Source organism: Pundamilia nyererei, unplaced genomic scaffold, assembly GCF_000239375.1.
Source record: "Pundamilia nyererei isolate P.nyererei 1_Seehausen unplaced genomic scaffold, PunNye1.0 scaffold00055, whole genome shotgun sequence".
Taxonomy (NCBI): Eukaryota; Metazoa; Chordata; class Actinopteri; order Cichliformes; family Cichlidae; genus Pundamilia; species Pundamilia nyererei.
In genome coordinates, this window is record NW_005187456.1 from 3140996 (window position 1) to 3166493 (window position 25498).

Here is a 25498-nt window from a genome sequence, read left to right on the forward strand (position 1 = left end):
GCGATGGGCTGTACAGACATGAAACCCGCAGGTCTGAGGTCAGAACCAGTGTCACCGTTACATAATTTGTTTACCGAAAGACATCAACCGTCAAATGTACTTCTCTTTGTGCAGTGGACAGACTTTGGGTCACAATTCTTTGATTAAAAAAAAAAAGAAGAAGAATCTGGATCCATCCAAAGAGCGCTTGTTTGATTATCTATCAGGCTCAGCTATCATTATATGTACAGATTCTTATTATTATGCATTATTATTGTGAAAGCTGCTACTTGGAATAATGACAGAAACTAACCATTGTGCAAACAATCCAAGTTAATGAATACCAATGGCTTTATTAAAGCGAAGTAATTTAAAGAGGGAGTATCGTGGTCTACTGAAAATATTATTAATCCATCCCCATCAGCCCCGATGACTCTTACGCAGACAAACACAACAGAGCGGACTAATAACTAATTAAATTTGACGATGTGAAATAAAGCATATTTGCCACAACTTTGACTTCAGTGTCTCAGTGACTTATTATAATACATTTTGCAAAAACAGCAGATATTTCGCACAGTTTTATTTCCAGAAATGTAAAACGGTGCATGAGTTGACAAATACCACAACATCCCAAACTTTGAGCTGTTCAAAAAAGCAGAACTTACCAAAGCAAGAGTTGATGAAGCCGTACCAGCTGCAGCCGCTGCGCCCCAGCAGCCACTTTCCGCGGATGCTGGAGGCGAAGCTGAGAGTGGTGCCGAACAAACACACCAGCATGTCGCTCACGCTGATGTTCAGCAGCAGCATGTTCACCGGTGTCCGCAGCTTTTTGAATTTGCAAAACAGCAGCAACACAATGAAGTTGTTCAGGAAGCCGAAAGTCATGATGAAGCCCAGCACCACGGACAGCACCACAAAGCCCGCCGGGGAGAGCTTCGCCGAGCCCGCCGGCGCGTCCAGCAAATCTCGGTCATCGCTCAGGTTGAAGCTGTAATTCAGACCAGCCTGACCAGAAAACATGCCGCCGTCCATTCAGTCCATCAGTTTCTCTTCACTCTGGAGCTTGCTTCACTCGGCAGCGCTGGTCACATCGCGCATCTGTAAAGTTTGCGCGTGTAGCTTCCATCTTACTCCATGCTCATGTGCAACAAACGCGCATTCCTCCGCTGATCCTGAGAGCGATCACTTGGCTGCCGACTCTTAGAGAACTGGCAGGAATGTTAAAAAATACATTGTAACCAAAAAGTGTCACCTTAACGTGACTTTAACACAACGCCTCCTCCGCTTTCACCGCGTCTCTCCGCGAACCAGCTTGACAGTACGCGCTATTACATATAATTTGGGCAATCTAACAAAATTCATCCCAGTTATCAAGTTACTTTCCACAGCAGTTTATTCCTCTCGTCTTCAAGTTACCACTTTTAGACTGGCTGTAATCCGCGCTCGTAGCGGAGACTCTTGTGCCACCAGTGGTGTTATGCGATTTGGGCTCTGCGCCAGGACTTTTAAAGGCAGGGCGAGTCTTACATCACAGGGTAGTGGGATGCTTGGATCCACGGGTGGTGGTGGGGGATGAGGGAGGCTTTATATGCGTGTCCGTTTGTACATATATCTTTCTGAGGACCTATTTAAGTTTAAATAGGGTGTGCGGAAATTTAACGCAGCTGCTGCTTTTCCGCTGTGGGGCTTAATGTTGAAATTAGGTCTGGGGGTAGTATAAGGCTTTTATTTATGTCTGTGATGGTCACGTTGAGGGCAAGGGTCTTGGGCAGGGATGTCAAACTCATTTTACATCGTGGGCCACATACAGCCCCCTATCTTAAGTGGCCCTGGCTTGTGGAAGACCCCTAGCTGCACATTTTACCCCTGAGATATCTCAATATAAGAAGAGCAATTTCAACATTACATCTCAGTTTTCCTACATCATAAAGATTTTGCTGTAGTAAATGAGCTACAGCTGTCGGTGTGATTCTTTGGGTTTAAATGATAAGAAATGTGTAAACTTACAGAAAAAGATTTAGTGGTTCATTGCTTACACTGTAGTTATAAAGTGGAAGGTTTGTGTTAATTCATGAAAAATCCCCCTTTTTATTTATTACGTTTTTAATTTATTTTTATCCTGGACATTTTATAAACAGAAAAACACACATTTATATAGTAGATAGTGGGGGGGAAAACAGGAACCACTCTGCCATTTAATTGTTTATCTTTGACTTTATTACTATACTATGAACAACTGTGGGGGAAGGGTTAATCAGTAGGACATGGGACCTGTTTGAGATCCCTGATCTAGGGAATTTTTATTTTATTTTATTTTATTTTACAATTAAATGTCATCTTTGGATGGACAACAACTAAGATGTTGCCCTTCATAATTAGGGCAGCAGGCTATTTAAGGGAGGACATAGTTTAGGGATCCAGTTTTTGTAGCTAAGCCTGAGACCACTGCCAAGTGAAGTGCTCTAAATGTTTGCGTTTGATTTTATGAGGGGCATTTGAAGGTTGTGCTGACAAAGAAAAGAAAAAATGAAGCAAAATTTTCTGTTTGGTTCTCACAGTATCTCACAGAATGAAATGCACAGAGTCAGGCAGCAGTTCGGGTGTGATGAACATCTGTATTTTGGAACTTGAATACATGTATTTAAAGGGGACAGAGCTATGTCTCAATGTAAATATGCTAGATTTAGCCAGAAGGCTACTTTTCATCTGAAGCCCGTGACAGGTCAGACAAAAATGATAAATAAGCAATTTAGCACACAATGTACAACAATGTAGTCCAAACAACAAATACATACAATTACAACACATAATAATACAATAACAAACAACAACATTAAACATTAATAATAATATTCCTGTAAGCCTATGTACAGTGTTTAATCCCAGGATAATGTGCTGATGATCAATATGAGAGCTAGAAGCTAACTGCTGTAACTCACTTTCTACAGAATCCTTTGCATAGATTGAAGATTTGCTGATTTGGACCCAGAATAAGGTTTTAAAAAAGCTGTTCCCCCCCCCACTGAAAGTTAGACTTCCATCTCCATCTTTGCTCATGTGGAACTCTCAGAATTATTAATTCATGGCTGTCTGAAACAACAACGACAACAAAAAGGGGGAAAAAACATCAAAGGTAGAAAGAAAAGCATCTTTGTTGTTGTTTTTTGTGTGTGCTTAGAATGTAAAAGGGACACACACTCGAAAAGGCCAACAGGAAAATTTTATTTTTCATCCAGTGTTTTCCCCATAAGACTTTCAAGTGGGTTGGTAGACAATGGTCAATGAGCTGTTCACTTCAGGACCTGGGCAAACAGCTATATTATATTCTACCCAGTATTCAAGCACGACCAGGATATGAACTGTCACAGTCTATATTTATCATAGCTTCCTCCTCCAGCAAGCCCTATACCCAGCCTTCATAAGTGGATCTAGATTGCCCACGAGTTAATATATAGTTAAATCAGCCATCAAGTGGGATGAAGTGTGTTATTTTGATGTCACTGTTGCAAATTTGCCTGCAAATCAAATGAATAAGAGTAAAGTAAATCCTCTAAAGTTTTAAGGACATGATAAAAAAAAGAAAAGAAAAAAGATCTGGTCATTTATTTGACAAAACTTAAGCCAAAATGCATGTAAGAAATTGAGGTATTACCCTTGCTGTTTCCATATGAATTAAGAGGTTAAGTAGCAGCAAGATATTGCTAACAAAATGCATTTGATTTACCTGTATGAAAGCAGAAGTTTTGACAGTTTGCAGGTCTGGAGCATTCAGGTGTTCGTGAACACAATGCCAAGGAAGGAGCAGTAATCTTAGAGTAATCCTTCTCGCAACTGTTTTTTTCCTCATCAGTATGGGAAAGGTTATAAGGTTGCTTCCAAACAATTTGAAGACAATTTTTAAGAGAATTAACAAGAGGAAAATGTTCAAGACAATGTCACAATCACGCTATGATTGGACCTTTCAGCAAATTTACCCTAAGGTCAGACCATGCAATGTTCAGAGAAACTGCAAAAAACTCAAAAGCTATAGGTCTGAGACTCATGAAAGCACAATCAAGACAAGAGCAAACCACAAGATTTTTAGAACAATGTCTGTTGGATAAACAAGGCCAAAGTGAAGCTGGCCGCAAAGCACAGCACCACATTTGGAGAAAACCATATACAGCATATCATCACAAACATCTTATCCCCTGTGTGAAGCACAGTGGTAGAGGGGGGTTGATTTGGGTTTGTGTGCAGCCACAGGACCTGGGCACCTTGTACTCTTTGAGTCGACCATAAACTCCTCTCCATACCAGAGTATTCTCGAGTCAAATGTGAAGCCATCTGTCTGACAGCTAAAGTTTTGTTGAAACTTCTTCATGCATCAGGACAATGAACCCAAGAACAGCAGCAATGTTACAATGTTGCCATAACCCAGCCAAAGTCCAGACTTCCACTTGACTGAAATGCTGTGCTGGGAGAGCTGTAGATAAACAAAATCCCACAAACCACAAAGAATTGAGGGAACACTGGAAAGAAGAGTGAGACAAAATTCATCATGCGAGAGACTGATGAAGCCACACCGAAAAAGCTGCACGGGGAGCATTTTGGCTTAATTTTCATTAAATAAGTAATGACAGTGTTTTGTTGTTCATAATGAGACATTTAATCTGAAACAGCAAATGTCAGCTTCTTTGTAGTGGTAATGGAAATCAAAATAATAACTGTTGGGATATGAAGATATATCACAGACTAGACAATTTATGCCATATATATATATATATATATATATATATATATATATGTATTAGGGCTGTGAAAAACGTCTATGTTTCATTTTACGTTATCGTTTGTTCCGTGGTGTCGCAAAATAAACTGTTTATGGCAATATTTTTTCATCGTTTTGATGGTCACTGTAGTGGCTATATTAATTTCTTAAAGTTCTCCCTTTCTCTTATATTTAATATTACCACACTACAGATGGACAAGCACCTAATCACAACGACGGTAAAACCACCGGTGTCCGCTCGTTTATTTTCCACATAAACCTTTCACAATAAAGCTCAAGATCCTGTTGAGACTTTTCAGAATAAACTGAATCACGTGGAAGACGCAGAGTATTTACGGAAGAAAAGCAAAAAAGAGCCTCAGGTGCTAAAAAATAAACCTTAGACTCAAACGTTAGAACAGGCTTTTCCCGCAGCACGCTGTGTAATAAATGGCTCCAGGTTACATTTCAGATCTTCTTAGCCTGCACTTACCCACTCGATCTCTGCGCTCCTCCAGTCAGATGGTTTTATCAGTTCCACGCTCCCAGCTCAAATCTAGAGGTGACAGGGCTTTCTCCATTGCCGCCCCGAGACTCTGGAATAGTCTTCCCCCCTTCATAAAATCCTCTTCATCCTTGGAAGTCTTTAAATCGAATCTCAAGACCTACCTATTTTCCAAGGCTTTCGGATCTCTTTGATATCGTTTTTTATTCTGTCTATTTGGTCTCTTATCTTATTGGATAATGTTGTATGTGCATATATGTCATGTTCACATATGTGTGGTTGTGCGTGAATGTGTACAGTTTTGTATATGTATGTACATTATATGCTATATACTCTTACATGTCTTACAATTCTTTTTAAAAATGTTTTCTTTCTACTTTCATTATATTCTCCCTTTGTTCAGCACTTTGGCCGACACTTGATGTCTTCTAAATGTGCTATATAAATAAAGATGACTTGACTTGAAGATGACTACTCACAAAGAAAACGGCAGCCGTTAAAACCTATATAAATGTGTGGTTTCATGCATCGGTTAAAATACTCGATTCCAGGTACACTACGCCCAGTAGTATATAAACAAGAACAAGTAAGCGGAAAATGGGATACAGTGGTTTAAATGGGAAACTCAACAAGGTTCACTTCAGACTGGAAAGTAGCGCAATGAATGAGCCATTGTGTGTTATGAAAAGAAATGAGTTTGGAACTTGAAAGCTACGCCTTCTTAAAGAATGGAATTTAAAAAAATACTACAAATAACAACAATATGGGGAAGATATGTCTAAAATTAAAAAATAAAATTGTATATATGTACACACACAACATTTCACGAACGTCACAGGCTGCAAGAAAATCAGGCTGCTTAATCGAGCACCGAGCAGTCGCTCATCTGTTATTCCTTGGCCCAGGCGAGAGGAGCAAACTTCGACATTTCAGTGGTGTTAAAATTAGCGACTTATTTATTCTCGCGGTGCTTATTCGAATATGAACGTTAGCCACGGCTTATTTCTGCTATTGTTTCAATGACAGTTATATTTAGTTTAGAATCTTGTTATACAGGCGTAGCTTAATGTGAAGCTAACGGCTAACTGTCTGTAGTGTTATCAATGCGTTACAGTAGTTTGAAGCTGTGTGATAGTCACATCCGCGTGCGAAAGAAGTAGCCATGTACTGCAGCTAATATGACCGCCTTCTCCGTGTGGGTATAAATGGGGTCAGCGAATAAGTTTAGGCGTAGTTGTGAACGTTGACACTCCACGGTTTAGATTGCCACCTTTTTGTGTGCTACCTGTGCGTGCGCTGCTAGCCACGTAAACTGCTCCCGCTCGGTGTTGACGTAGCAGGACGTAGCATCTGTCCCTTGCCTGCCCCGCCAGGCTACACTTTCTGTGAATTTGTGGTGCCATCGCCAGCCTGTCCGCCCAGTAAAACCGAGACACACCGAGGACATGAACCGCTGTAAAACAAAATGCTATAGCTGGACCTGAACGTGCGGTTCGCTTGTTTCCTGGTCCTGCTGCATTGAGCGGATGATGAAGCGGATCATCTGGATGATATCAAGCTTAAACAGAAGAATCATGAAGCTGCTTTTTGCCCTCGCTTTGATCGCCTATATTGCCTGTAAGCGTACGATTTTTAAAAAATCTTTTATTCTTGTCGCCAAGTTGCCATCTCTACAGTTTATTTTCACTCATGACAAACTGTACTCGTGTGACAACAACCAACTGTTGGGTGGCCAAGTCCCCCAGTCCTCTAGTCCTCCAGAGTGCACCTTTCAAAGGGTAGACTGCCTACAAGTCGCCCCCTCTGGATGTTTTTGATTTCATATAATTGTTTCTAATGCCTTTGGGAAATTTAAAGGATATTTTAGGAATTAATCTGAAAAATTGACAAAGTAATGAGCAGGCTAATTAATACTGAGAATAAACATTTGTTGCAAGTGTTCAGAGATTGGACACAGTCAAAATGTGACAGTTCTAATAACGACGCTAACTGCTATAGTAAGTTCATTGCTCAGTGATTTCAGATCCACTTGTGAAACTGTACAGCAGTAGTTGAAAAAACAATTGGATCAGTTTTCATTACTTGTTTGTCTTCAGCAGTTTTTGTGTTTATCATTGAAAGTCTAGCTGCCTCTCAATGTGGCACTGCTCTGTTTATTCGTATTGCATTCATGATGATGCCATTATTATGTGTTCTCTTTCTCTCTTTTAGCTGTTTGGGGAACATACACCAACATGAGGTATAGTAATTCATTTATCTTCTGCTTGAAATCATGTATAATCATATAAAAGAGAGTTTTCACAGAACTCTGTGCATTCCTTTGGGAGAACTGAGTACACACCCCATGATTCAGTAGCTTGTAAAACCAGCTTTAACAGCAACAATTGAAGTAATGGCTTTCTGTGTGACTTTATCAGTCTCTCATATCAATGTGAAGGAATTGTGGTCCCACTCTTCTTTACGACATTGCTTCAGTTCATTCATGGCTGGGAGCATTTGTTTATGCAAAGCTCTCTTAAGGTTGCAATAAAGCATTTCACTCAGGTTTAGGTCTGGACTTTGACTGGGTGGTTGGAACACAACACCCCTTGCTCCACCCTAATGTCCAAGTTATTCTGCTGTCGATTTGGTGCTGTTCTAGGGTTCATGGACCAACTGCTTCACCCAGTTTCAGCAAGGCTTTATCTGTCAGGCAGATGGTCTCATATTTGACTTTAAAATACTTTGGCATACAGAGGAGTTCATGGTCGACTCAATAACTGCAAGGTGCACAGGTCCTGTGCTGCAAAACAAACCCTAATCATCAGCCCTCGACCAACTGATTGTTGGTATTACATGTTTGTGCTGATAGGCTGTGTTTGGTTTTCTCCAAATGTGGTGCTGTGCATTATGGGCAAACATCTCCACTTTCTTCTTGTTTGTCCAAAGGATGTTGATTTTTTTTTTTAATGTCTCTGAGTATTAAATGGTCTGACCTCGGGGGGGATTTGCTGGTATGTTCACTCCCAGGAAGATCATAGCACTATGTTAACACACGCCTGACTCCTCCAGATCAGTGTACGGCTTCTACTTACTCTCTTAATTCCTCGAAGTAAGGGTGTACTTTGTTTTGCAGAGGACTGCGCAGCATCCTGTGGATTTTCTTATCAATATGACTGTATGATTGATGATAGTCTGTTTAAAAATACACGTTTTATTTCCTTTGTTTTGCTTCTAATTCTGACACAAACTGCTCTGAGTGCTTGTAGGCCCAAAACTTTGGGGGGAAATATCGATACATTTATTTCTATTATTTCTATGTTGTAGAATAATAGGTAAAGTATTAGAACTGTAAAATAACACAATTCTAAATGGGGGGAAAAGGAAATGCACCTGCCGTTTGTCTTCATAACAGGTTTGGAAGCTTGGATTCTCAGCCATCTGGCAGCTTTTGTAGATACTCGCGCTACAAGTTTTTCCACCAGTCACTGCTGCCCAACTTAACTAACAAGTAAACTTGGTTTGAGGCCGAGAGGAGACACAAACTCTGCGTCTGGGGCTCAAAAGCTGGTTTACTCATAGTGCTGGTCCCAAGCCTCCATAATGGGAATGGCAGCTGATTAACCCATGACCAATTTGCCCGTGTGCTGTGTGTGAATATAGTATTGTACCTAATGCGTCACTAATTTACTGGCCAGGACAACTCTGTCTGTCTCATAATGGTAATGTAGTAGTTGGTAATCTGAGAGGGTAACAATCTGCTTTTTCCTTTATTCGTGCATTTATGTAATTTCAGAGAGAAACTATACTGAGATACTGAACTGTTGTTCAGTCCTCATTAGCTCCAACATGACCCACTCAGCTCTGTCAGCATTATTTAAAGTGCTCAAAGAACCTGAGACAGAAACAGTAGCATTATTACCATCTAAAATGGTTTTGAATGTGTCACTACAGTGTCACAAACATGTAAAACATAAGATGAATTATAACATACTGCTTTTCATTTTTAGTTTGATTATATTTGTACAAAAGTACAATAACTTTAAGCATTTACATTGAGACTTGAGGTAAAGTGAACAATAGTATCTGTAACCTGTTGCAGCAGGTATAGAGCCATTAAAAGGTCAGTGTTTTATTATACATATACAAAATGAAATTTCCATTAATGAAAAGATAAAAAAAAATACTTATGTGTACTGTTAATTATAGTTATTAGAGCAAAAAACATCAGCCAAGTAACATTGAAACTTGTTGTTCTCCCATATTCACACAGCCATAGAAGCCTTATGTTTTGTCTTAATAAAGCAGAACTGCTTTATTAATTGAAACCTTTGTTTTACACCATAGCTTATTACTGACTCTGAAAAAGTGCACAACAGTCACTGCAGTGATTGGCATTTTGTTTGTTAATGTCATCATTGCAATGTTTTAGATTAAATTAATAGCTGTTTAAGAGCAGTGGGGATTTTATACTGCATACACGGTTTAGCAAACAGCAAATGAATGAGAACTGAAAAGTATGATAAACATTCATAAAAGTTATGCTTGGTCTTAGTTAATTGCCATACTTGTGCGGTACAGTGGTTAGCACTGTCGCCTTACAGGAAAAATGGTCTGGATTGACTCTCCTTGTTGGCCAAGGCCTTTCTGTGGAGTTTGCATGTTCTCCTTGTGGGTGCCTTAACTTCCACCCGCAGTCCAGAGACATTAGTGATTCTGAAATGGTTGTAGTTGTGGATCCAATGAATATAAAGCATTCAAGTTCACAGCATGAAGTACTCTATGAATGTGTTTAAAAACACACACACACACACACACACACACACACACACACACACACACGCACACACGCGCTTTCAGTTTCAGTAGCTACTGTGGGGAAAAGCTCAATACTAAGGCTGCCACGATTAGTCTAATAGTCACGATTACGTCGACTATTAAAATCGTCGACGACTAATTTAATAGTCGACGTGTTGTTTGAAGCTTTGTAAGATCCCAAAAGACGCAGGAATAAGTAGTAGGATTTAAGAGTGTAATAACGGACTGAATCAGAAGATGGTAGCACTGCATGTCCAGGGATGCCAGCTGCCGTTAAACCCCCGAAGAATAAGAAGAAGCAGTGAACTCCATCCTTCGGAGGCCGCATTTGTAGGCCAATTACGTTACAGTGACGCGCGGCCCTGCCAATTCCAGTTTCCAACAATGGCGGCAGCTACTTAGTTTTAATATTACTCTTATTCTTTCTGGGTCACAAAATAAACTATTAACATATTTTCAGGCAAGAATGTAGCTGTGTAAACCTCTAATATCTGCTCAGTTTATCAAGACACCACATATTTTCAAAAGCGCTCCAATGTTTTCGGAGACGTCTGTTACCCACTAGCTCGATAGCTAGCCGGGGGCAAGGCTAACTAGAGCCGGTGAGAACACCGGACTCCCAGCCTATAATTTTCAAACCCCCGTGGTCTTTCGTTACTCAGGTTAAACATGATATATAAGTCAGCTAATTTAAAAATGTTATTGTTTGGCTTTTTTCAGTGTTTTATTTGTTCCTCAGTAAATTGGTTTGGCTGAGATTAAAGTTATCGTTTTTACACAGCTGAATAAATGTCAAACAGAACTGATTAAACAGAAGTGTGAAATGGTAGAGAATTTACTCCAGTGTCCTGTTATATTTTACACAGAAAGAACAGACGGCCAAGTTTATTAAACTCCACTGAGACATCTGCAAATTTCATTAAAAGTTTAATAAACAATCATCTTGTCTTTATTTTTAGTTAGCAAATACCTTAAACACTTCAAGCTGTAAGCTATCAAAATAATCGTTTGTTGCAGCCCTACTCAATACTAATACTTTTCTTCCATTTGGATCAAATTAAAGTGAGGAGAATTCACATTTAGACACAATTAGATTTTTTTTCCTTGTCTCCGCTGATGTCAGCAGTGCTCCCTCAGTTATGGGAAGTTGTATAGCTAGCCTTCTTTTGTGTTGTTTTAGAAAATGAATGGGTGAATGTAAACTGAGTCAGAGTAAACCGGCATGTAACCACTTGATGGGACTGATGTGTAAACACATGCTGCACAGCTGTGTGAAAATTAACCTTCAGTGATAGAAGACTGCTGTCAGTAGCACTGTTAACATTAGCCTCACTCGGCACATTAACTTGATTATCTGTACAATGTTTTGCTTGGTTTGCCACACCAGAATTTTATCAACATTTTAAATGTGATTAGGCTATTGACAGATGTGATTGATTTCAACAAGCCCTATGAAGAGCTTGAAGCATAAAATGCAGAAAATCTGCGAGACATCAAGACATTACTTTATGTAGATGTGTTTAATAAACTCATAAACATAAATACCAGCGTTTTTCTGTTTCAAATTGTAAACATGCCGAGGAAGCTTTTGTATTAGTAGTTGTGGCCAAATTGTTGTACTTCAAATGGGTGGGAAAAAATATAGCCGATGTAAGTCTCCAACGATGCACTTAACACTAATCAGAATTCATAGCATTCCCCGAATGCTGGCATAATGTTTACTCATCTCTATAATGTCTCATTTTTTGCCAGAAGTAGGGCGTCTCATGAAGACGACCATTCTGCTCTTCTGTTTTGTGCTGTTTTATCTGTTTAATTAACCAGTCCTGACAAGTGTCTGTGGAGCTCAGTCTACAATGTGTCATTACTCCATAATGACAGATGCTTATTGCTGCACAACAACAGGAATTTACGGTTATGAATATATCGCCTTGTATGATATGAAATAAAAGGAGTAATATAAAAAAGGCATTCTACTCCTGGCGTTCTGAGGAGACTTAGCTGTCAGGAGTAGATTGAATTGTAATGAAACAGCTGCAGTGTGGTAGCGATGGTGAAAAAGCAGCGCGTAGTAAGATGTGTTAATCCTGTTCAAAGATGGTGGGTATGCTGGCTGACTTTGAAGTCAGCTATGCTCGCTTCCAGCTCTGTATTTTATTCCTGGATTGTGCTTGCTGTTCAGAAAAAAATATTTGTATTCCTGTTAAAAGATACCTGAGAGAAATGGGCTGAAATGCAAACAGAAGTGGAAGCCTTCTGCACTCAGGAAATATAGAAGTGCATAAAATAGTGACTGTGTTGCATCTCTCTCATAGTTGCTTTTAACTGCTTTTCTACATACATTTTTTTTAGCTGTTGTAAAACAGCTTAAACGACTTAGTGGGATTACAGAGAGCAGCTTTATAGCAGACTATAGTCATAAGCTGTTTGATCTGATTATCCATACAAGACAAACATTTCATTGATATAATGTTATTTACACCTAGCGGTTCTGGCTCTTCAGCAGTGTAATTTACAGATGGGACTCCCCCCTCTGAGAGCATTAGCCTAGCCCAAAATCCGGCTTCAAATTGGGCTGTGTTGTTTAGTCATCTGTGATGTTGTGAGAACAAGCATTTTGCCTTTTGGCTGTTGTTGTGGTGTCAACCAAAACAGAAAATACTTGCATACTACTTCCCTTCAGTTGACATCAGCACAACGCAAAAGTAGAAAAAAATGTTGGAAACTGAGCTTTTAGAGCAGTCTCAAGCCGGAGCTTTTGGCTCACTGGGATTATTTATGCATCGATATATTCGATCGCAATATTTGAAATCAATATTTGAATGTTTGTTGTGTCGATCTGTAAATATGAAGGGTTAAACAAGCCATGTCAGTACTAGACATGCAAATAAATTCAAATTAAGTTTAGAATGTAATTGATAAAAACATTAAGCTACTTAGGTGCATGTAATGAAATAAAGCCATACAAAATATTTACTGTGAGTTGGGTAAAGCATGAAAAACATTTCTATATTGTATTAATCAGTTGCATTTAGCTGGACTTTTCCCTTTCCTTTTAATCATTATTATAATTGATTACCTTCTTGAGCTAGCCGGAAACACTCATCCCTGTTCTGCTTCGCTATCAGTTAACAGTAAGCAGAAACAATGAATGTAGAGGGTTGAATGAACAGACAGGTGATGTGTTGTGTGTTGCTGCCTATAGGTCACAGCATGCTTAAACTTGTAGTTATATCCTTGTCCTTGATTAAGTCCCTTGGCCTTTTCTTTGTATCTCTCTCTCTTCATAGATCAATACAAGAAATCGGAGAAATGAAGATCAAGCAACAAATTGAAGACGTGAGTTTGAAACAAAAAAGCAGTTCTCACCACACTGATCTGTTTTATATTCACAGGTCCAAGGAGCTCTGCTCTGTGTTATCAGCTACTGTTTCACTTTTTCACAGACATATTTGACATTTGTATTAATAATTTACTAGAATACGCCCTCACAAAGGTGTACGTGTTGGGACAATCCATGCTTTTACTTCTTTCCTTACTAATCTGACCGAGATTTGTTTTGTTTTTTTGTTGAAAAACACACCCACCACCCCAAATCAGGTCACCTTTTTGTCAAAATTGTTCAATTATCTTCAGGCTCTGCTTTTCATATGGTTGGAGTCACTTTTCTTATTATTTGTTTATATACTTTTCATTGACCAGTGACTTTTGAATGTATTGTAGTTTTTTCTGTTACCAAACTGTAAGTTTAGAATTTTTTTATTTAGTTTGGAAGACCTATAACACAGTTAGTTTCTTTTCAACGTAGTCTTTAGAATTGTTTTTTGACTGACTTTTTTTTTCTTGACTCACAGATTACCATGAATTTAAGAGTACAGTGGATGGTTGGTTTTTTCTTTGTTTGTTTGTTTGTTTTTAACCTCTAGGATGACATTTCTTTGTTTTAAGCTTATCAATACTCTGCTAAAAACTGAACAACTGTTGACTGAATAATATATTGACACATACTTTCCAGCCTTTTTGTACTGCTTGCTTTTAAATTATTGTCAGGAAATTGCTATTGGAAACCAGCTGTTCCCAGTTCAACGATTGTATTGTTTATGTTTCTTGCTCTAGTTTTTCTGTGACCTGTTTTTTTTGTTTTTTATTAGAGCAAGTGATAAAGTTATATAAATGAGGGTGCCTTCTGTCAGCAAGGATCATCAAAGCTTTCAATATAACTCCATAAAAAGTGTTATAATGATCTCGTCAAGCAGCACTTTTGCAGATAGCCACAGTTAAAATATTCAGTGTTATCTTTCGAGGACAGTTTTTCTATAAGGCTGGAAGGGTCACCCAAGCAATGTACATGATGTGGAGAAGAGCATGTAACTGCAGTTTTTGTTGAATGTAATTTAGTACATGCATAAGACTGGAAACATTAATCATAAATTATTTTCTGAAGTATTGAATTTTGATAAAGAGTAAATAGCAATAAATCTGCATGCACATCTTTATCTGCCCTCTTGTGACTTGGGTGAAACTATCGTTAGACGTAATCCTGGGAGATATATTTCAAATCTGTTAAGGCATTAAACATCAAAACCCACAAAGAGCAAATTCTGTGACAAGACTGTTGCTGACAGTATCAAAAGCCTTGGACAGATCTACAAATAGTGCACAGCAGGGTTGCTTCTTGTTGAGTGAATTAACAGTGTCGTCATCAGTAACAGCTGCAGCAGTTACTGCGCAATAAGCTCTGTAGCCGAGGGAAATTATTATTCTCAGGCGAGCGACAAATTGTGAGCTGACTCCTAATTCTAGGATTTAGAACAGGCAGCACAGGTGGATAGTTAAGTGTGACCAACTGCAGGGGATTTTTCATGAAGTGAAAATGGATTTAAATATTTGTACAAGTGGTGACGAATAGGATCGTAGATGCGTGGAGTCAGGTCTGCAGACCAAAACAAAAAAACACTCACCAGCTAATTTTTGCTGTTTACATTTGTCTACGCCTCATCATTCTGTGACAGGACTGGAAAAAATGTTAAATAAAGACTAGAAGCTTTTTTAATGTTTTTTTTAATGGTTGAGTTGTTGGTTTTGACTTTGGTCTTAAATATACAGCACTAACTTATAACCCCCCGTCAAAATAATAATTAAACGCTTACCATTTCAACTTGGTGGTTATTGCGTGCAGTATGTGTATAGTTTTCGTTACTATTTCAGTATAAAAAAGCCAGATAGATGCTCTTTGTTTCTTGTTAAAGTAATGAAACGTTTCCTGAGTTTTGACTCTTAGAAAAAAGTTGTTTTTGTTATTTTTTTGTTACTTTTACATTAAGGTTTAATGTGAGTATTCACTTTGTGACACAGTCTGGTACACAATAGTTACTTAGATCAGGGCAAGATTATTAGAGGTAAAATAATTGTTGTTTGGTTGATAGTCTGCAAATCTGCTGTAACATATCCGTTAATGAAGATTTGTCGATTTACATTAATCCAGGGGTGAGCAACTCCAGGCCTCGAGTGCTGGTGTCCTGCAGGTTTTAGATGTGTCCTTGATCAAACACAGCTGATTCAAATGGCTAAATTACCTCCTCAACATGTCCTGAAGTTCTCCAGGGGGCTGGTAATGAACTAATCATAGAGTCCCATGATAAAGCTGGTGTAGCATTGCATGCATTGAAATTTTCAGTTGCTGTGTATCACTCAGTTTTTGAATGTAAATCTGTGTTTTTATTCAGGAAAACAGTTATTTGGAGTTCATTTTTGTTGGCTCCATCCAGCAAATTGAATCGAAACTGAATTTGATGCACACGAGGACACACACTGTTGTAAAGCCAGCTTCGTAAAAGCAATTATAATTCCCTTAACACTGAATAAAAGTGAGTGCTTTTCACAGATTGCAGATGGTCACTGAAATAATTGCGGTCTGTTATGATGTTGACCTTAGAGTTTTCGATCCCGTGAAAGCCATCATATTACTGGTAACCTTTTAATCAGTTTGAAGTTTGAAGTATAAATCCACACTGTGATTATAACATGAGGTGCAAGCAGACTTGTTATTTATACACTGAACCTGGGAAATGACTTGCTGCCATAAAGCACTTAAATGAATTCAATAAAAGATTGTGAGGAGATTTTACTCCTGTTAGCTAAAAATAGGATTGTTGCACTTTGTGCATCCTGAAACCTCTTCAGTCCTGTTTATGCCTCAGTGCCACGACAGCTGTGCCCAGAGGTGCTGCGTTTTTTTTGGCTTGTCCGTCTGTACCTTCGTCCAACCGTCACACTCTCATTAACATGACTGCTCTTGAAAGCAGGGGATTTTTTTTCATAGTTGAAGTCAAAAGTGAATACTTTTTATTTGACGATCAGATGTCACTGTGAGCTCATGTTTGGCCCATTCGTGGGAATGATATTGCAGGAACATATGGAGGGAAATTGATTACATTTGGTGCGGCTGATTAGATTTCTTTTTTTGCCATTGGCCAAGGTCACTGTGATCACACAACACGTGGTTTTGTTGATGACTTGAGGATTTATTTGCTCTTATGGTAATATTACAAACCAGTGTTAATGGGATAAAACAATAAGGTGAGGGTATTTTATAATATGGGCTGTTGCATTTTAGACTACATGCCATTTCACCTGACCACATAAGCACACATACTCTGTTCTGTGCCTTTTAAGCAGATTCTAACTGTCACACACAAGCTTCTGTGATTCATCAGGGACAGTTTAGGGTTTAGTATTTTGCTCAGGGACACTTTAACGTGCTGCCTAGAAGGGCTGGGAATTGAACCACTGACCTTCCAATTGGTAAATGCCCCAAAAATATATTTTGACCTTTTAAAAGGTCTTTGGTTCCCAACTATTAAATACTTTGAAAGTCTTTACTCCATGTATTTATTTAAACACACAAATGGATGCAAACCACAGGTTGAGTGGTTGGCATAGAAATGCAAGGGGTAGATTCTAGTTCAGTCATATAGTTATACCTGTAGAAAACACTGTCACTGCAGGTAGCTGCAGGGAGTTTTGAGTAATAGGCAAAGACTTCATTGAATAGTTATTTTTAATGCAATGATACTATAAATTAGTTTTGTTCTGGTTTCTCTCGAGTTCAGTGCATACAGTGAAGTTGTAATTGCTGGTTCAGAGTGTTGGTCAGACAAAACAGGCAGTGTTAATATAGTCATGTTGGTTTTCTGTCCTTTAAAATTGTTAGATTTTTTTAATTTTAGTTTATATCTATTTCTGACATTTGACAGGTCAGGTTTTTTGAGAAGAATCCTGCAGTGAAATAGGCAATTATATTAAAACAATCCGCAGCGAGCGTGTTTATAGCATTTGGTTATTATAAATCATTGGATATACGATACAGGAGTGCTTGTACACTTGATTATAGGCTTATCAAGTATTTGACAAATTTGCTGTCTGTGAAGTTCATCCTTTTTCCATCCTTTTAATCTTGAAATTCGACTCACATTTCTCTTCAACTACAGTGAAATGTTTCCATCAGCCATGACTCAATTCTCTCTGGGAATATCTATCATTTCTTGCTGCTTTAATCTGTAATTCTCTAAAGTGTAAGTTTGTGAACTAATCATTTTTTGTATTTGTGTAATTTCTTTTTTGAATTGTCTGTACCAAAGGAAAAATATTTTCAAATGTCCATAGGGATCACTATGCTTTTTGAATTGTTTGTATTGTATAGGCTAGTTTGGGTCTAAAGGACAGGAATATTCAGTAAACATAAAAATTTGCACGTTTTGCAAGGAATACACATGATTTCATCTCTTGACTAAATCAATGTTATGAAAATAACATGAACTTAGTGATAAACTTACATTAGCATGCTGCGGTGTTAAAATTGAACCACTGGAGGATTAATTTATTATTTACTTAAGGGCATTGCTAATTCAGCTCATGCATTTCTCCCTTTTTTATCTCACTTTAGGTTGTGGCTCCTCTCAAAGAAAAGATTCGTGACCTGGAACAAAGGTTTGTATCTGGTTTTTTTTGTTGTTTTTGTTTCCATTGAGATCTTAAAATATTTGCTCATAGCTCGGTGTGAAGGAAAGCTTAATGGACTAATAAGTAGGTTTAAGGGTCAGCGTTATATATGCCTTCATTTCCTACTTTAAACTGTTGAATTTTCATTTGAAAGGGCATTTATAGACTGAGAATGCTGCATCTGAATAACTTGCACATGGATTAACATTCTGTGCTTATTTAAAAGGTTTATCTCTCTTTAACAGACGTTGAAGACAGAATGAATGCAACAGCAGCTAATTAATTGCATCTGGTGGTATTTGTTACTTGTGATAAGAAGATTTCTACATCACAGGCTATCAATTAATTAACCTAATTTTGCATTGTTTTTATGGTAGTATCTCTGGGTACAGTAATCCAGCTTGAAGGTGTTAATTATACATATTTGTCTTTAGTACCTTTAATGCTAATAACACTGACATACAAAGGTACGTGTTTAAATGAGCCCGTTATCCCTAGTTTAACGGGCTGCGACAGACTGTGGATCATTGAAAGCTAAGCCCTGTGAAAAACAGTTCTCCCTTACTGCTTTAACAGGATTTAAGAGGGGAAATATCAATTAGGTATCGCCAATCAAATGGCCTTAGTTATTTGATCATCAGCAACTGTGAGCACCTCTATAAAGTAGAAGATCTCAGGGTTTGCTGGTATGGAGCATTCAGGTGTGTGTTACTAAAAGGCTGCAGTGTTCCTAAGAGTGGACGTTCTGGTAAATTCAAAGTGGAGATGTTTGCCTGTAAGGTTTGACAAAACCCAAACACAGCACATCAGCACAAACACTTTACACTAGCTGTCAAGCCAAAAAAAGGGGCTTCTTTTCACAGTGTTTCCTTGTGAGTGAACAATATTAAAAGAAAGTAATTAAATAAATCAATGAATAAAAGCTTGAGCTAAAATAATGGAGGTACTGAATATTGTTTCCCCTTGAGTGAGCTAATTTTGTAATGAAATATATGATTGTTTAAGATGTCATAGATAAGGAATATTGAATACTTTTTGATTTTTATGGTAATTCTAAATATTCTTTGGTTCATGATGTTTTGGAAAACCATAAATAACCAAAAGGCAATAGTAAAAATTATTGTGAGTAGTAGCAGCGCATTCATTTTAAAATTTCCTACGACAGCCAGGCCTTCATTTGTTCATGTGTTTGGTCAGAGGTGCTACAAAATGTGTTTGTAAAACACGTGAAATTATTGATTAAACACTGAATTTTGCGTGAAACGTTCGTACACACAATTTATGCGCAGACTTGTGTTTACAGAGATACTAAAGTGATCCCGAGCACAGCAGCAAATCTACAACAGAAAGGCTCAAATGAAAAAATAGAAGAATCAAGGTGCTGCAATGGCCCGGTCAAAGTCCTTTACTCAACCTGACTGAACTGTTTTGCTGCGACCTTCAGAGTTGAGCATTAATGAATGCCAGCGAATCTCAATAAACTTTAGCATTGTTGAAGGAGAAGAGTGGGGCATAATTCCTCCACAAAAAATGTGAATGTTCTGTGAAAAATGTTCGTTTGTTTCATCATGCATACAGCACAGGCTTAGTGGTGCAGCGTTGTGGTTATTTAAAGGCCAGTTTTAATAATCAAGTTGAGGTTATTTTTGAAACAGTGTTGTATTCCCATAAGCAGTCTTGAAATAAATACACTTCTCTAAATGATTAACCAGCTCATATCTTTGTTTTTAATTGTAGCTACACCAAAGGTAACCATAAAATATAGTTTATTGATGTTTATTAATAAGATTACAGGACCTGGATTGAGAGTAAGATCCTAGATTGTTCTGTTTTGCTTTGGGCTTATGTGATTGTTTCTCCAGATGTTCTCTTCAAAAGGTTTTTGTGTTCTCTCTTACAGTTTTTCTCAGAAATACCCACCGGTGAAATTCCTGTCAGAAAAGGATCGTAAAAGAATTTTGGTATGTAACACATCCAAGTGCAAATCGTATTTTCAGTAACCATGACATAACCCTGAGCTTTCATAAGCAACGGCCAACAGAAGCACAAGCTTTCCTCAAAGCCTGACTTATCTCCATGTTAACAGCAAACTGAGGGAAGTAGAACTTGCAGAAATGTGTATCTTAAGTAGGGATGGGTATTGTTTAAGTTTTATCCGATACCGGTGCCAAATCGGTACTTTTGAAATGGTGCCGGTGCTTAAACGGTGCTCTACTGGTGCTTAAAGAATGGAGAACACAAACTTTGTCCAAAAACCTCTTATGTTTTTATTTTTAGCAGTCTCTTTTTTTCTGCAAAATGATAAGCACCGTCCAGCCCCACGCACGGGGCGATCTGTGCTAACTCACTAATGGAGATCTACCACACCCAGTAGATGTGCTCGGTGTGAGGTCTTGCAGCAAGCTATCAAATACGGTGCATTTCTCGGCTTTAAAAAAAACGCGATGTGTCGCCAGGTGTTTCATCAGATTCGAGGTGTTACCTCCTTTGACAGTATCACCTTAAAGTACTTGTTGCAGGCTGCTGAGTTTGCATCTTTTGCTGTGAAGTACAGCCAGACTTTTCACCGCTTTGCCTTGGGCACTTTTAATCTGTAGCTCTGCATAAAAGAACGTGTGTACCTGGGCCCGCCTACTATCCTTGGAAAAGTAAAATGATTGGCTAGAATCCAAAGTGTATGACATCTCAGAAAGAAAGAAAAAAGCACCGAAATGTGCGCTGCTTTTCAGTCTGGTTACTACCGTTTATGTCAGAACCGGTACCCATCCCTAATCTTAAGGTGCTGTCTGAGAGAGCAGACCTGGATCAAAGGCCATCAGTGCTTCCTATAAAACACTTGCTTTATAGCAGTTTTACAGCAGCTATCGCCCACCCTAATTCTTGAAGTGGTGCTCACTATTGGGCCAAATGGGTGGAGCTGGACCTAGTGCTGAAGTAGAAGGTCAGTAGTGTTGTGTGACATGGTGCGAACTAAATACAGCTTATTTATAACTACACAACATCAGACAGAAAACCATTGAAACATACAGATACCACACAAGCAATTATGAAAAATTAACTTTAAGCTAATTCATAGTTTTCATTTTTACGTTATGCTTAATTTTATATTCTTTATATGATAAAAAAGGATAAGCTCTAGTATTAATGTTGGCAGTGTACCACAGAAACATCTCGAGATATTCTCAAAAGAAGTCTGAACTTAATTATCTAGCTCTTTAGCCCTCCTTTGAGTCAGACTGTGAGCAGTAATGTAGCAACCAAGGACCTTCTGAATTACTCACCATCCTGCAGTGGAACAAACAGGAAGTTGTGACGTGGGCACAGTTTTTTTTTTGTTGGGGGGTTAGTGAAGAGTTCTGTTATTTTCTTACGGTCAATGAAAACCATTTGGTAACTTTAGTAACTGTACATAAAAGATGTTAACAACAGTGGCCTCAAAATACTTGGATTGGACACACATAAAAATAAGTGAGTCAGACAAAAAATGATTTCACAAAACTAAAATAAAAAAATGTGTTTATATTGTGATCAACAGTTCAACTGAATCCATATTGGTCGGAGCTGCACTGAGGTCAAGCAGCACCAGGACGTACTGTAGATGTGTCTGTCCTGGTCTGAAGTCTGAAGACATGAATAAGTTATTTGTAACCTTTAGAAAAGCAGTTTTGGTGCTGTGTAGCTTGCTGTTGTAACTAAATACCGCTAGCAGTTGTTCTAAAACCAGTTTCTCAAAATTGAGGCCAAATTTGAGATTAGTTTAATTTCATTAATTTTCTAAATGAATATGTACGAATACAAAGCATTGTCTACTGCCATGGCTACATGGCATAGTTACTTCAAATTTAAAAATGTACATATCATCAGTGCAAAATAAACATTTTAAAGGATTATGTGAGCCTACTGGTAATGAGAAAATGAAACACAACATGCGTCTTATTCCAACAACGGGCAATAATTCAGGTCATGCATTCAGTTAACCTGCTGAGAATATCCCTGTGCAATCTGATAAAAATGTGAGGTAGATAACAACAATATAGTCTTCATTATAAAAGAATGACCAGCTCTGAATGTAACCCTTAACTCTGAGCCCACTTATCCTGAGGTGGAAACTCTTGAGTGTTTATGGGCCGAGTGGAATCATAAAGCTATCAATGATGGAGCCGAGGCTTCCCATTCTGATCCACTCCTAAGTAAAAATCATATACTATTACTGTTTGTGTGATATAATAGACGGCAGCAGCAGTAAACGACCATACTTGGAGTGGAGTAAAGAATCAATAAGTTAACCCTTAGTTAACCCTAGCCGTGAAACATGGAGGTGGGTGCCTTTATATTAAAGCTGGATATGGGTGACGAGTGACATTTATGGATGGCACTATATATATATTCAAGTTTGTATATGCAACTATTGATTGATTGCACAGGAATGCATGCAAACGACTTGGTTTTAAAGTTAACGTCTTCTAGTTTTTTCTTCTACAGGGAGTGCAGAATTATTAGGCAAGTTGTATTTTTGAGGAATAATGTTATTATTGAACAACAACCATGTTCTCAATGAACCCAAAAAACTCATTAATATCAAAGCTGAATGTTTTTGGAAGTAGTTTTTAGTTGGTTTTTAGTTTTAGCTATTTTAGGGGGATATCTGTGTGTGCAGGTGACTATTACTGTGCACAATTATTAGGCAACTTAACAAAAACCAATATATACCCATTTCAATTATTGATTTTTACCAGTGAAACCAATATAACATCTCCACATTCACAAATATACATTTCTGACATTCAAAGACAAAACAAAAACAAATCAGCGACCAATATAGCCACCTTTCTTTGCAAGGACACTCAAAAGCCTGCCATCCATGGATTCTGTCAGTGTTTTGATCTGTTCACCATCAACATTGCGTGCAGCAGCAACCACAGCCTCCCAGACACTGTTCAGAGAGGTGTACTGTTTTCCCTCCTTGTAAATCTCACATTTGATGATGGACCACAGGTTCTCAATGGGGTTCAGATCAGGTGAACAAGGAGGCCATGTCATTAGTTTTTCTTCTTTTATACCCTTTCTTGCCAGCCACGCTGTGGAGTACTTGGACGCGTGTGATGGAGCATTGTCCTGCATGAAAATCATGTTTTTCTTGAAGGATGCAGACTTCTTCCTGTACCACTGCTTGAAGAAGGTGTCTTCCAGAAACTGGCAGTAGGACTGGGAGTTGAGCTTGACTCCATCCTCAACCCGAAAAGGCCCCACAAGCTCATCTTTGATGATACCAGCCCAAACCAGTACTCCACCTCCACCTTGCTGGTGTCTGAGTCAGACTGGAGCTCTCTGCCCTTTACCAATCCAGCTACGGGCCCATCCATCTGGCCCATCAAGACTCACTCTCATTACATCAGTCCATAAAACCTTAGAAAAACCAGTCTTGAGATATTTCTTGGCCCAGTCTTGATGTTTCAGCCTGTGTGTCGTCTTTCAGCCTTTCTTACCTTGGCCATGTCTCTGAGTATTGCACACCTTGTGCTTTTGGGCACTCCAGTGATGTTGCAGCTCTGAAATATGGCCAAACTGGTGGCAAGATATCTCACTATTTTTGACTTTTCTGAGCCTGTCAAGTCCTTCTTTTGACCCATTTTGCCAAAGGAAAGGATGTTGCCTAATAATTATGCACACCTGATATAGGGTGTTGATGTCATTAGACCACACCCCTTCTCATTACAGAGATGCACATCACCTAATATGCTTAATTGGTAGTAGGCTTTCGAGCCTATACAGCTTGGAGTAAGACAACATGCATGAAGAGGATGATGTGGACAAAATACTCATTTGCCTAATAATTCTGCACTCCCTGTAGTAACCCTAGTAACTTCTAGTAACCCTAACCCCTAAGTTGTTTGTTTGGTGGATGTTAAGAGGTAATAGTAGAAAGTAAAGCAACAAAATATTAGCCTATTATATTATGATACAATATCACGATAATCTGTGAAACAATGGCACAAAACCTCTCCACAGATTTGTGTAAGACTGGCAATATTCATTTAATGGGAGATAATGAATCCTGCTGGCTTGCGTAGCATATTTAATTGTATTTTAAAACGCTGGAGCACTTGTAGCTAGTGTACTACAACTGTGGATTTGCATGCATGCTATGTTAAAGGTACTGTTTGCTCACAGGCTGCATTTCATTGCTCTGTAACGTAATATACACTTAAGAAGACTCCGCATACCCTGACATTGCAAACATATCCACCACTGTGTGTTTGCTATTAGATAACTGGAGGAGCTGGTTTTGTGGGTTCCCATCTGACTGACAAATTGATGATGGATGGCCATGAGGTGACTGTGGTGGACAACTTTTTCACAGGAAGAAAGAGGAACGTGGAGCACTGGATTGGTCATGAAAACTTTGAACTCATCAATCACGATGTGGTAGAGCCTCTCTACATTGAAGGTGAGTGAAAAAGTGAAAGTGGTAGGTAATGACCTTTTCTACTTATTTCTACTGTCTGCCTGTTGGTTGAAACAAGAGGTATAATCCACAATGCTGCTATCTCAAGTTATTTTCCATTTAGTCAAATGTGTTTGATTCCAATCAGTATATCTGAAATAAGAAAATACGCTCTTGTTTACTAAAGCCGTATTGAATAACACCCCTTAGAAAACGAATATTACATCACTGCCTTGTGAACAGCTCACTGAGATATAAGTGCTCTATGTCTTCAGCATAAAGTAGCACAGTGCTTGATGAAGCCAGGCATTCAAATGATGATGCAGGCTTATGTACACTCTTAAGTTAAAAACTCAGACTTCATCCTGAGCTAAAAGCTAGGATTTTAACATTATTTTAACACAGTCATCCACCTGCTCATGCCCACTTTGACGTGGACATCATGAGCATGCTTATTAAAACTCTGCACGCTTTGCTGGTTGATCACAAAATGCTTTTTCTGTTAGACAGTAAAGTTGTTTATTTTTTAAGAAATGCTAAAAGTTCGGCTTCTACCTGCAGGTGGAAAGAGTATTGAAGTGGCTGTGTTTGCCTCAAAATTTAGTTTTAGAATGAGGAACATGTTTTTTTAAATTCATTTTTTAGTTAGGTGGTGGCTGAAGTCCAACCTGAGCGAGCCAGAAATAAGAAAGTCAGCTTGCATGGAGGAGGGCAAAAGAGACAGGGGGGCTAAAAGGGCTTGTTTCAGATGGAGCATAAACTGATGGTGTTGCACAGAGGGCCAGTATAACAGTTGACATGCAAAACTACTCTACCGGAGTCCCAGAATAAGAATGTAGAGCTGGAAGCTACAAAAATAGGTCATCTTTAATGCTGTTCTGAGTAGAGGTTACACCACTCCAACCCCCAAAAGGATAAAAAAAAAAAGAGTAATTTTAAGAAACGTACAGTACTTTGGTGTCCACGGTGATGACTTATCACAGGGTCGTCCGACAGCGTTGTAATTCTAACTGCATTT

At 38.5% G+C, this 25498-nt stretch overlaps 2 protein-coding genes across 2 annotated transcripts in view; one reads left to right on the forward strand and one right to left on the reverse strand.

The window, feature by feature from the left end:
- The window catches only part of tmtops2b (teleost multiple tissue opsin 2b), a 28350-nt gene extending 26912 nt beyond the window's left edge, over nucleotides 1-1438 (reverse strand). Inside the window, exon 1 of the mRNA XM_005733908.2 lies at nucleotides 648-1438. Within this exon, the coding sequence (XP_005733965.1) occupies nucleotides 648-1014 (367 nt within the window). The 5' untranslated portion in view covers nucleotides 1015-1438. The remainder of the gene's footprint in view (nucleotides 1-647) is intronic.
- A 4649-nt stretch (nucleotides 1439-6087) lies between these two features.
- The window catches only part of uxs1 (UDP-glucuronate decarboxylase 1), a 42554-nt gene continuing 23143 nt past the window's right edge, over nucleotides 6088-25498 (forward strand). Inside the window, exons 1-6 of the mRNA XM_005733911.1 lie at nucleotides 6088-6854; nucleotides 7449-7476; nucleotides 13325-13373; nucleotides 17980-18023; nucleotides 19936-19996; nucleotides 24303-24483. Of these exons, the coding sequence (XP_005733968.1) occupies nucleotides 6764-6854; nucleotides 7449-7476; nucleotides 13325-13373; nucleotides 17980-18023; nucleotides 19936-19996; nucleotides 24303-24483 (454 nt within the window). The 5' untranslated portion in view covers nucleotides 6088-6763. The remainder of the gene's footprint in view (nucleotides 6855-7448; nucleotides 7477-13324; nucleotides 13374-17979; nucleotides 18024-19935; nucleotides 19997-24302; nucleotides 24484-25498) is intronic.